The sequence below is a fragment of the Chrysemys picta genome, chromosome 4 (assembly GCF_011386835.1).
Source record: "Chrysemys picta bellii isolate R12L10 chromosome 4, ASM1138683v2, whole genome shotgun sequence".
NCBI classification, from domain to species: domain Eukaryota; kingdom Metazoa; phylum Chordata; order Testudines; family Emydidae; genus Chrysemys; species Chrysemys picta.
The window spans coordinates 118,231,867-118,244,667 of NC_088794.1; the positions used below are offsets into that span (position 1 = coordinate 118,231,867).

The following is a 12,801-nucleotide window of genomic DNA, read 5'->3' on the forward strand; positions in this document are numbered from 1 at the left end:
TAAAGTAGGGTTACCATTCGTCCAGATTCCCCTGGACATGTCCGGCTTTTTTGAGTTAAAAATAGCGTCCGGGGGGCAGTCAGGGGACAAGGAGCAGGAAGGCTTAGGTAGGGGGTGGAGTCCTGGGGGGCAGTTAGGGGCAGGGGTCCCAGGAGGGGGCAATCACAGGGACAAGGAGTGGGGGGAGGTTTGGGGGTTCTGAGGGGGTGGGAAGTGGGAGGGAGTGGAAGGCGCAGGGGCGGGGCTAGGGCAGGACGGGGGCGGGGCTCCTCCCGTCCTCTTTTTTGATTGTTGAAATATGGTAACCCTAGCTAAAGGGACTTCACCTAATGGCTTGTTTGCTGCTTGAACAGCAGCTGTGTGGAATCGTTCCACATGTAATTCTATTGCACTACACTAGAAAATCATTGATTTAATTCCCCTCAGTTTTACCACATACTTGGGGGAACTGGGAAGGATGATAGCAAATCAGCCTTGTGGCTGAACAGCCCTTATGAGTGAAGACTAGTTTTCTTTGGCTTATAAAACAGCCAAGGTCTTCAGTCTGATGTAGGAAGTGCCTGGAGTGAGAAACAGCCGGGGGCACCAACCCCAGTGACCTTGGCAGAAGCTGCAGCGCACTCAACTGATATGGCTTCTCCAAGTTTCAAAACATCCCAAGAATTACGGCAGAGGCCTTTGTAAACAGGACTTTAACCTCAATTACAGCCTCAAATGCTCTCATTAAGGCACTCCTCTCCTCCCTGCCTTCCCTGAAGTCTTCCTCATGTCATTTAAAAATGTGCTGGGGACTGGGAAGGCAGATGCTGCTCTCATGTTTATTCATACCCTTTTGCAGCTTCTAAATTAGAGATGGTAAAGACCTACTTAGAGCAGGTCACCTGGTCCTGACTATACCCACAAATGCAGGATTTTCCCCTATGTTATATCATTACAGCTTTGTGCATCCATTAAAAGGCTTAAGTGATACATCTCCTAGCATTTCCCTTGGATACTATCCCGCAGTCTAACCAATCTCACTGGTTATTCAGCTGAAATATTCCCTTTCTTTGTATCACCCCATTATTTCCAGGTTATGTCCCCTCTTGTACCTCTCAAAACAGTTCTCCTAGAGGGAGCCCTTGGTTGATAGCACAGCGTGCTCAGAGCAGCAGGATATGGAGGATACAGGACACAACTTCAATTTCACAATCAAAATGTGAGGATTTTGTTTTGTGTTTACATTTATTTAACAGTTTTCCCACAGTTCAAACAAAAATTATATCCCACTCCAGAGCTGCTAAAAAAAACCAACAACATCACAACATAATTAAACTACCTCTACAGAGTTAGCCAGTGTGTAGACTTTCCTATTTTACAAAACAAAAAGAAAGGAACATGTTACAAAATAATCAGATCAGTCCATCAAAATAGTGCAAGAGGTTCTGAATTGTGTGGATGGATGAGGCATAACGAAGGTTAGGAACAACTTAAATTTTGTTGTCCCAGAAGGCTTCAAAGCTCACAGCAGGTTGCTTTAGGCTAAATGGCAGCGGACGGTGTGTATTTCCTCAACAACTGATTAGTGGCTTCCGTTAATTCCTAGAGTGATGAAAACCATGTAGGCTATATCTGTAAAGGCTGACCTAGGCATATCATCTTTTAAAATCTGCCAACCCCTAGAATAAAGGTAACACATCAGGGCCAAGTGCCACTGTATGCTAAGTGCCACTGAAATCAATGAGAGTTTCCTGCAAGCAACTGACAGCGTAATTGGGCTCCAGAGATGGACTTTACTGGTTCTGGTGCCCCTTCTTTCACTTTCAGGACCTTTTGCAATGAAATCGATCCTTTCATCAGTAGTGAGGTAATCAGGGACTCTTGGCAGCTCATGAGTCAAGAGGACATGTGGCTCCTTTAAGTCTTGGATTGTCTTGTCAAGTAGGTATTCCAGCCAGCTCCCTGCCAGAAGATAATGTATGTCACGCTGATATGATATCTCAGCACTGCTCAGATGACAACGCATGCAGTGAAGAGCCCTAAAATTTCCTCAGTCTTTAGTGGGGATTATCATTTTAATTTTGAATAACTTTAAAATGCAGCAGGTATCGTCAATCTGTTGGAGTATTTTTCAGATGAATTTGCCTTTTTTCCTTTGTTCTTATCAGCACAATATCTATAATTATTAAATATAATATGTATCAGTAAGAGTAGTTTAGCTTTAAGGGGAGGACTTTAGTCTCCAATCACTCTGATCAAATGTTGTCTGTTTCTCTAAAACCTGGTGTGGATTTTCCCCCAAAAAATCGTTAGCAACACACTGCACCCCAAGTACCACTAGTCTCCAAAAATGAAACTGAAAAAGAAAACAGGAGAGTCAGAGTGGAAATAGCTTCAGGAAATGGAAATAGCTTCAGGAAATAAATGTACAGGTGCACTGAAGGCACTTTTTTTGCATGTTGCACTCCAGAACTATAAGCACTTCAAAGGGAAATCAAAGGGCAGAGATTGTGTCACCCACAAAGGGTGTACCTAATAGAAGGCATTTAAAGGGACCTCTTCCCAGAGGTGGAATAATTATTCCTATCATACAAACCTCTTGCGTCTAAATCCTTTCTGCTGTTCTAAGGTCTGATGAAATTTTTGATTTTTTCCCCCTACCCAACCAGTACTTTATCCTAATTACTGCGGTGTGCCCTGTGAATGGAGAACATGGTCCATGCATAACTGTGCACTAGCAGAAAGAATGAGATAGAAAGACAGAGTGCCATTCACACAAGGACAGTGTAGCCCTCTGAAGGCATTAAAGGCCAGATGTTCAAGTGCTCAGCCCTCAGGCTAGATTTTAAAGAGTTCCCACCATCTAGTAGCCCCCCAGTTTGCAACACTTATAGCCAGATTTTCAAAAGAGTCCAGCACTCAATGCTCTTTTGAAAATCTGGCCATTTATTCTTGCCTAATAGGGAGGCAAGTTGCTTTGAAAATTTGGCTTTGATAGTTGGTGCTGAACTCTGGAAAATCTGACTGCATAAATATAAAAGTATCAAGGATGCTCTGCAGAAATCAAATGGGGATTAAAATAGTTTTTCAAGAATAGACAACCCAATTTCATCCACTGAACTCCAATTGGCTTCTGACGAGCTACTCCTGAGTTACACCGGTATGAGTGAGATCAGAATCAGTCTTATAGTCTTAGTTTCATTAACTTATTTTGAATTAAAAAAGAGAGAGAGAGAAATGAAGCAAGAACAGAAACCTCTGAGTCTCCATCATCCCGTTTGTTGGAAAGTATCTGTCCTGTGGCTGGACTTCCATACATGCTAAACTTCTTAATATAAAATAGAGAAGGGGAACTGTGTTCCCTCTCTGTTCAAGGCCTGTCAAATCTTGTTGCTTAATTATTTCTTATATTTAACTGTCACTAGGATGCATTTCCAAATGTTCAGAGGTTGGCGAAAGCATGCAAAAGTTCATATACTGATCTAAGGTAGCCAAACCTCTTGGGTCTGCAAATCTGGGCTAGAAATTTAATAAGAACAGCCTCTTTCACATGAGCTTTCCGATAGTTCCTCAATAACATCCTGAGAACACATTCACTTCTTGTATTTTGTTACTTCTCTTTCTGGGCCTTACCAGAAACTAGGATGACTAGATAGCAAGTGTGAAAAATTGGGACAGCAGTGTGGGGTAATAGGCACTTATATAAGACAAAGCCCCAAATATCTGGACTGTCCCTATAAAATTGGGACATCTGGTCACCCTACCAGAAACTGGAGTTCTAGAGACAACAGTGAAAATAGAAAATAAGGGGAACCAAATTTATCTAAACTTTTTTGAACAACAGTTTGTTTTGAGTTTTAGGAACAGTGGGAGGAAATTCTTATTTTATACAGAGATGGACCTGAGCCACAAAGTTCCTAGCCAGCCCAGTGTAAGGGTCAATCAAGAAATTTGGATATGGGTTCAGATTTTGAATCTTCCTTCACCCCAGTGTCAGGGATTGTTTGGATGTTTCTAACTTTATGCAACCCTATGTCATAAATACTTAGCACTTCAAATGTGCTTTTTATCCACAGCTCCCTAAATGCTTTACAAAGGTGGGTATGAGTGTTTCCATTTACAGATAGATCCTGCAAATACTTACTATGAAATGAAGTGCTTGGAGCTGTCTCTTGGGCTTCACTAGGACTACCTGCAGTTGAAAGCTCCATGCCCAGTAATAAGTCTTTGAAGGATCGGGCCCTGAATTATTTTTTAGAAATGTTCTTTTGCCATAGATGCTGTAGCCTTATTGCTACCTAAAGAAAAAGATGAGGCTTTCTTTTTTCATTTTCATTTTAAAAGGACATCATCAGATTACTCTAGGCTTAAAATTTAGGTGCATATAAAAAGAGGGCCTTAGAAGGGGTCTCACGATTTTTAAAAAAAAAATTAATGAAAACAATTTTTAGTCCAAATGTAAATAATCCCGTGTGGCATTTGAAACCTGAACACAGCAACACTGTTCATGGAAATGACAGTGAAAGTAACCAGGGATCAAAATGAAAGTCTATTTTCCATGACCCACACTGAGTGAAATGCAAAATGTAAAAAGCCGCACAAATATGAAAAATAAATTTAGAATTTTAAAAGTCGCTCTGTTTTAATGAATTAGCATGTTGTTAATAATACCATAAGGATTTTTTAAAATGTATGATATTTAAGTCAACAGTATCCCTTTAAAAAGATAAATGATTTAACAAGTTACTATTCTTTTATCAAAAAATATTACTTTTGGGCAGGGGAGCAAAGAGGGTTAGATACACAACTGTAAAAATTAGGTATTGTAAACATTTTACAACTCAACTGCAATGTGTATTGAATGAGTGATTTTGCCTTCTACAGTCTGGTCTAGGGAAAAGATAAGGGAGGGACTTGCTACTACTTTCAGCTAAGAGGAGGTTTCCTTAGTTCACTGTGATAGAGGTGCTTTTAGTCCCAGTTAGTGTGTGATTGAAAAGATAATTGTGTCTACAGTACACACATTTGTTACACTGTAGGCTTTCTTGGATTAGGAAGTACTGTTAGGCAGGGCCGACTCTGGCTTTTTGGACGCTCCAAGCAAAAAAAAAAACCTACAGCACGGCCAGAGCGCGGGTGCAAGGGTAGGGTTACCATATTTTGTGCCTCCAAATGGAGGACACTCCCCGGGGCCCTGGCCCCGCCCCCAGCCCCGCCCACGCCCCCGCCCCAACTCCGCCCCCTCCCAAAGTCTCCGCCCCCTCCCCTGCTTCCCGCGAACATTTAATTCGCGGGAAGCCTGAAGCAGGTAAGGGGGGCGGGGGGGAGGAGGCGCGGCCCAGGCTGGCCCCCCGGTGGCTCCAGCCTGGGTTGGCTCGGGCCCTGGGGTGCCGGCCCCGACCGACCACCCCCCGCGGGCCCGGCGCACCCCCCGGCTCCCCGCCCCGCGGGCCCAGCGCACCGACCCCTGCCCGGCTCCCGGCCCCGCGGGCCTGGCGGACCCCCCGGCTCCCAGCCCCGGCGCACCGACCCCGACCCCGGCTCCCGGCCCCGCTGGCCCGGCGCACCGACCCCGACCCCGGCTCCCGGCCCCGCTGGCCCGGCGCACCGACCCCGACCCCGGCTCCCGGCCCCGCGGGCCCGGCCCCCCGACCCCCCGACCCCGGCCCGGCTGCCGGCCCCCCGACCCCGGCGCACCGGCCCCGGCCCCGGCTGCCGGCCCCGACCCCGGGCCCGGCGCACCGGCCCCGGCCCCGGCTGCCGGCCCCGACCCCGGGCCCGGCGCACCGGCCCCGGGCCCGGCGCACCGACCCCGGGCCCGGCTGCCGGCCCCGACCCCGGGCCCGGCGCACCGGCCCCGGCGCACCGGCCCCGGCCCCGGCTGCCGGCCCCGACCCCGGGCCCGGCGCACCGGCCCCGGCTGCCGGCCCCGCGGGCCCGGCGCACCGGCCCCGGCCCCGGCTGCCGGCCCCGCGGGCCCGGCGCACCGGCCCCGGCCCCGGCTGCCGGCCCCGCGGGCCCGGCGCACCGACCCCGGCCCCGGCTGCCGGCCCCGCGGGCCCGGCGCACCGACCCCGGCCCCGGCTGCCGGCCCCGCGGGCCCGGCGCACCGACCCCGGCCCCGGCTGCCGGCCCCGCGCACCCCCGGCCCGGCTCCCCGACCTGGCCCCACGGGCCCGGCCCGGCACCGCGCTCCCGGCCCGGCACCAGGCCCCCGACCCCGGACAAAGAGGCCCCGGCCGAGCCTCCCGATTTTCCCGGACATGCCCGGCTTTGGGGGATTTCCCCCCGGACGGGGATTTGAGCCCCCAAAAGCCGGACATGTCCGGGAAAATCCGGACGTATGGTAACCCTATGCAAGGGGACCTGCTGGAGGGGAGGAGGGAGGGAGCGGGCGGGAGAGAGAGAAAAGGGGGCGGCCAGGGCTACAGCGGGGGCGCTACCACATGGCCCCTCCCGCTGCGCCGCCTCCTGCCGCCTGCTGCGAGGGCTCTGCTCTGGTCAGCGTGGAGGGAAGGAAGAGGACTGCCCTGCAGGGCGTTCTGGTTCTCCATGCCGCCGCCCCCTATAGGGCGGCCGGAGCGGAACAAAAAATAAATAAATTTTAAAAAGCGGCCGTGCCGCCCTAGGATTGGGCAGAATGCCGCCTCGAACAATCTGCTGCCCCAAGCACCAGCTTGCTCAGCTGGTGCCTGGAGCCAGCCCTGCTGTTAGGGTGAAACCTGAAAGCAACATTGTATTGCAAGGACAGAACACACAACATTTACTTCTTATAATGACTTCCAAAGTATCGGGAACACAAGATCCTCCTGTCCAAACAACATGAACCAGTAACCAGTCTACTTAACCATTCAGGAAAATGTTAAAATAAAATCTATTTCCCTCAGATATCTTTCTAGGCAGGAATGATCTAATCTCAGTAATGCCCCTGCCCTATCCCTGCTATACACTGCACACTCTCTATTAAAAGCAGCTATCACATGTTCAATCAAGCTAATGGCATAAACCTGACCAGCAAGTGAAAACCTTAAGAACAAATGAATTTTTCTCATGACTAGTCAAGATCCTATAAAAATGTGCATTACTTTAGTGTTTGGGTTTAGAGGATGAGATAAGAAAAGTTGATTGGGAAGAGTCAGATAATCAGCCATATTATTTGTTGTTTATTTCCTTGGTGTTCACTATGTTCTGGATGTAGGGAAATTTTTATTCTGTTGACTATTTCATAAAAGAAAGACCTTTTCATGTACCACTTTTCCCCTTGCTGTTCCCCAGTTCCCCCATTGCTTAGCTCTCAAAAGGTTTTATTCTGCAGATCCCAAGGAAAGGCTCTGCTGATGACCAAACCACCCGTTTACAAGAAAACATTCAAATGATAGGAGAAGACTGTAAGCGAGGTCAGGGTTGCTTTTTGTTTTGGCTGCAGTTGTCGACATAACATACTTCAGTGCAGAAAGGTAAATGGTGAAGAAGCAGAAAGGAAGGCAGGCTTGAATGTAGTGTAAGTCTTTCTGTCAATACATTGGATGAATTTAAAATGTTCCAGCAAATCCCTAAGCTCTTCTAAATAAACCGTCAATGAACCTCCTGCCAAAATACAGATCATAGTGAGCCAGGAAACTCAAGATACAGTCACACTGAAGAGCATTTTTTTAAAAAAGTACTGCTTTGTACTTAGACTCATAGACTCATAGACTTTAAGGTCAGAAGGGACCATTATGATCATCTGGTCTGACCCCCTGCATGCTGCAGGCCATAAAACCGTCCCTCTTACAGCAGAAGCTAGGTGTTGTAGTTCTCTTCAGCTGGGTCCGTTGACATTACTGCTCCTCCCATGGGTCTTGCAGACAAGTCTTCCTTCACTGCATGGCACATTCCTTCGGATTTTCAATTTCTGCTCCCTTCAGATCAAGATTCAAGTTCTTTTTCTGTTCTATTTCCACCTGACAAGAAAGAAAAGAGGGGAAACATCTGTACTGAAAAAGGAAAGAAAAGAACAAGAAGTTCTAACCAGCTTCTGATTTTATGTTCTTCTCAGGCCACAAACTTCTGGATTATCACAGAGGCTGGGAAATTACTTGCTCTCAACCACAGGTTATAATTAGATATGGGCTGAGGATGGGGCTCTGGATCTGGATTAAGTTTAGTACAGGGTTTTCAATTTCAGGTTTGAGGTCACATGAGGGCTAGAGTTTAGAGACTGAACAATGCTTCAATCTTTTGAGCAGATCTCAGTGGTTTCATCCAAACTGACAGCAATTTTGTACAATTTCTCACAATTTGGGATCAAAACGTCATGAAAAGAACTGTCCGTGAGTGACTTTGGATACAGTCAAACTGATACTTATATCATCCCCCTTCTGGTTTTAGATCCAAACCCACAATCTAAAATTGCAGAAGACTTTGATCATAAGTTCTGAATCCATGCCTCCCTGAAATTCAAAGGGGTTTAGATTAGAGATTCTTGTTTTGATCATATCTGATATTGTTAATTATAATAGTAACTGTATTTCTAAATAGCACCAATCTACAACAGTATCCCAGAAATTTTACAATGAAACATATACAGTTTAACACACTAAAAACATTCAAGAGTAAAATAAAAACAGTTCAGATCCATCTGTGTACAAACACTCAATCTCTGCATAGTCATAAATAAAGTCAACATGCTGGGCTGAACACTCTTGGGAGAAGAAAGCCCTTTTAAAACGTGTTTGAAAACCTAATTCTGTGGCACACCACAGCCTGCTCTCTAAGTATTTCTGATTTACCAAACACTGGCACCAGCAAAATGATGTAAAACAATAGTAAAGTCCTGGATGCCCAAGATTCTAGCTGTCCATTCCCTTAGGTTCCCAGAAGGAGTGATGATAGAGACCAGGATCTTTCTACTTCATCTTGGCTTATTACAGGCAGAGCTGATAGCACCCCCTTAGTTAAGGTTGTCCAGCATTTTCCATTATAGAACCCTGTTTTCAGCTGCTAGCAACTTTGCCTAAATTTAACCATTTTGTCTGAAATTTTACATGCCAAGTAGCTGCCTCAGGCTGAATTTGTTGTAGAAAATTTCAGCAAAAATGGTTCCATCGTTTCTGAAAACAAGGTTATAGAAAAAATATATTGTTTTGCCCATATCAAAAAGTCTTACAGACATTTAATCGGGAAGCTCTAGTCCCTCCCTACTTTGAAACAGAGACAAACACATTCTGACTCTATAGGTCAGTGGTTATGGCAGTTGCCTGGGGTGTGGAAAACCCAGGTTCTAAGTCCCTCTGAATCAGGCTATTGGTTATTTTGGAATCTCTCCTAGTTTTGACCAGAAATTCCATCCTAGACCCATGAAAACTTCCAGACAAAAGATTTGTCAAAACTGGTCCGTTTCCACAAAAAGTTTTGGTTTTGACAAATCTGCCCCCTTCTCACTCCCCACCCCCCAAAAGAAAAGAAAAAGATGTCGAGAAATTCCTGACCAATTATACTTAGGTGCCAAAATATCTTTAAAAATCTGGCCTTTAGGTGCCTACGTCTCATTGAAAGTCATTTCTAAAACGGGACTTAGGCATTTTTGAAGATTTTACCCTACATCTTTAGCTGGTGCACATTGGTGTAGTTCCACTGAAACAAATAGCGCTATGCTGATTTATGCCAGCTCAGGAATTAGCCCATCACAATTTAAAAGTACTGAAATATTTACTTTTGACTAGAATACCTGCAAAATTGCTGAAGCTAGAAAGAAAGGTGTGTACTACTCCTACAGAAAAGCATGGGGAAACCTTGTGTCGCTCAACAGTTACTTGTTTGGCAGCGATGGATACAGGAATTCAAAGCGCGATGAGTTAGGATTGTCTAAGCACAGGGCTGGGAGTCAAGAGTTCTGCTCCCACCTCTGACTCTGTGTCACCTTGATAAATCATCTCTTTCACCAGCATTAAATACATCTAAAGAAAAATGAGTCATGCAACAGCTACGTTAGCCGCAGTGTCTGCCGGCTGCTCACTTTACCTTGTAACTATAGTGTGCTGAATAGTTGACCCATTTCCTGACATCACTCTTGTCCTCTACAGAAATGGACCGAACAGTGGCTTTGGACGCCGAAGTGGTGGGCATGTCAAACTCCACGTTCACATAGCGGACGAAACTGGAAGGCACTTCCCGGTCAGAGCCAAGCTCCAGGTGGCAAAAAAAGCAGTGGGGATGGCCGGAAGCTGGGAAGAGAGAGAAAATTAAACTTAAAACTGTTGTGAAGATTAACAAGGGCAACACCTAGGAAGAAGCATCTTAAAACAGGGGTAAACAGAGAATCTGCCTGAGTAAGTTATGAAGTCATAATAGCTACAGTGCAGCTGGAGCTTTCAGAGATGACTAAAGTAAACAAGCTGCAGGGATGATAGTTGATCATTCTAGCGTGGCTTCAGTGAATGAGAATTCTGGGTATAAACCAGTCACCACAGGGATCAGGAAGGAATTCTCCAACCTATTTCCATGTACAGCACTGGTGTACTCTGGGCAGTTTTTTACTTCCTCTGACGCATCAGGTATTGGGCACAGCCAAAGGCAGGATCTTGCAGTACACAGTCCAATGATGTCTTTCATCTGAGGATCACATTGGCCTTTCAGCTACATATTATAACCATTTTATAGATAGGAAAACAAAATAAAAAAAATTAAATGATTTCTTTAAGGTCACACAGCAAGTAAATGGCAAAGCTAGGAACAGAACCGAGGAATTCCAACTTCTAGTTCATTACTCCATCCCCGTACACAATACTCACTCCTTAAAAAGGGCAATGTAAGTGATAGTTTAAAATTGTAGTGATCTGTGAGCATTACATTTTGTTTTCTGTCCCCTCTGGCTTGTTGGAAAGCAGTGTGGTCTAGTCATTAGAGCATAGGCTGACCATCAGGACATATGGGTTCTATTCCTGCCTGTCATCAACTCACTGTGAACTTGGGCAAGTCAATTAACCTCTTTATGCCTCAATTTTTCCATCTGCAAAATGAGGATAGTATCTTTCAAAAGCACTTTGAGAACCTTGGCTGAAGGGTGTTAGATTGATCCTAAGCATGATTATTATTCTTACATTTGTCTAAGTAAAACAAATCCATGCATGACACAAGACTCTGGCCACCTGGTTGTGCATGGTGATGTTTAATTTCTAACCATCCATTTTGCAATCACTATGGGAGCATTTGCCTTTTATACAGGTGATCAAGATGCACACTGAAAAGCTAAAAAGGAATGCAGGAGATTGGGTTTGTGAAGTAAGAGTGGAAAGAAGCCTGAAAGCCCTCCACATGGAGCAGAATGGGAGTACCATACGTGATGGGCTTGCAGGATTGGGCCCTGGAAGACCAGCAGTTCAGACAACTACCCAAACAATGAGCACACCCAGAGTTTATTCCAAAATATCCAGCCCACTGAGCCTGCAAAGCAAGGCAGGGTATCTTCAATGATAGTACTAACTCTTAGCACTGACAGGGTGAAATTCACCCTTGTGCAGAGAGCTAGCACTAGACAATGCCTAAGCACCTCTGAGTCTCACTTCAGCCCTCAAAATAGAGCTTAAGTGGGATTTATAGGCCTTGTGCAAGTCCCTCTTCAGAGGGGTGAATTCCATCCACAGAGCATTTGGTATTTTCAAAGCACTGCACAAACACTACTCAGTCATGCACAAAGGCTTCCTAATGAAGTTTAAGTTAAATGCTGCTTCTGGTCAGACCAGAAATAACATTATTATTATTATTAAATAATAAACAATAATAATAATAAATATTTTATATTGCTTCAGTCAGGTTAGGGTCCCATTGTGCTAAGGACTGTATAAACGTACAGTAAATATTGCACAAACAGGTTCTTCAGAATGCACTGGTGTTCCCATCTTCAGTTGGACGGGGGTGTGCATAGACGAAAAACAATGAAGAACAAGGGTGTTAACTGAACTTTTACAGACTTCAAATATGCCTTGACGGAAGTTTTGGGTCAAGGTTCAAGGATCCTTATGGGGTTCAAGGACACAGAATGGCTTTGCTCTTCCATAATGGAAAAGCAACTGGAAGCAGGTTTCCAAGAAAACTCCAGTTGACTACATCCTGAGCACAAGGTTTAAGGGTTGTGCCTTCTCCATGTATAAGTCAAGAGCCTATCAAAGGACATGCTTCAGAAGGAGGAGGAAAAGGTTTAATTTAAAAGAGCACAAAGAACCCCCCAAAATGTTAAAATAATATGGTACTCATTTGTTCCTTGTGTTGCAAAGAAAAGGAGAATATTACTTTATTTTTTCCAATAAATGGACTTAAAATAAATAATTTCAACACCGCTGAACATTAATTCTGGCTTTTCATCTTCAAAACACTTTGCAGACAATTTTTAAAAAGCATCTAAATGACTTAGGAGACTCTGGCTACATCTACGCTGCAGCTGAGAGGTGTGATTCCCAGATCGGTGCGCTGTGCTTGTGTTAGTGTGCTAAAAACAGCAGTGTAGTTGTGGCAGCTTGGGCTAACTGCCTAAGTACCACCCTGTCCAAGATCCCAGGTATGTACTTGGACGGTGAGCCCGAGCTGCTGCTTGTGCCACTATGGCCACACTGCTACTTTTAGTGCACTAGTTTGAGCAGAGTAGTGCATATACATCTAGCTGAGAGGGGAACTACACCTCCCAGCTGCAGTGTAGATGTAGCCTATGGGCATGTCTACATTACAATCCACAGGTGTGATTGTAGCTAGTGTAGACATATCCAAACTAGCTCTGATCCAGATAGATCACAGCTAGCTCAAGTAACAGTAGCAGTGAAGCTGTGGCAGCATGACCGGCTGCAAGAG

General features: G+C 45.6%; 1 protein-coding gene across 5 annotated transcripts in view; it reads right to left on the minus strand.

Moving 5' to 3' along the window:
- Positions 1-1,205: 1,205 nt before the first annotated feature.
- The window catches only part of STON2 (stonin 2), a 113,391-nt gene continuing 101,795 nt past the window's right edge, over positions 1,206-12,801 (minus strand). For 4 of the 5 annotated variants that reach the window (XM_005311157.5, XM_005311159.5, XM_005311158.5 and 1 more), the window contains 2 exons: positions 9,982-10,184; positions 1,206-7,922 (listed from right to left, as the gene is read on the minus strand). In XM_005311157.5, the coding sequence (XP_005311214.2) occupies positions 7,839-7,922; positions 9,982-10,184 (287 nt within the window). In that variant the 3' untranslated portion in view covers positions 1,206-7,838. The remainder of the gene's footprint in view (positions 7,923-9,981; positions 10,185-12,801) is intronic. The other variant, XR_010600713.1, reaches the window with a different exon arrangement.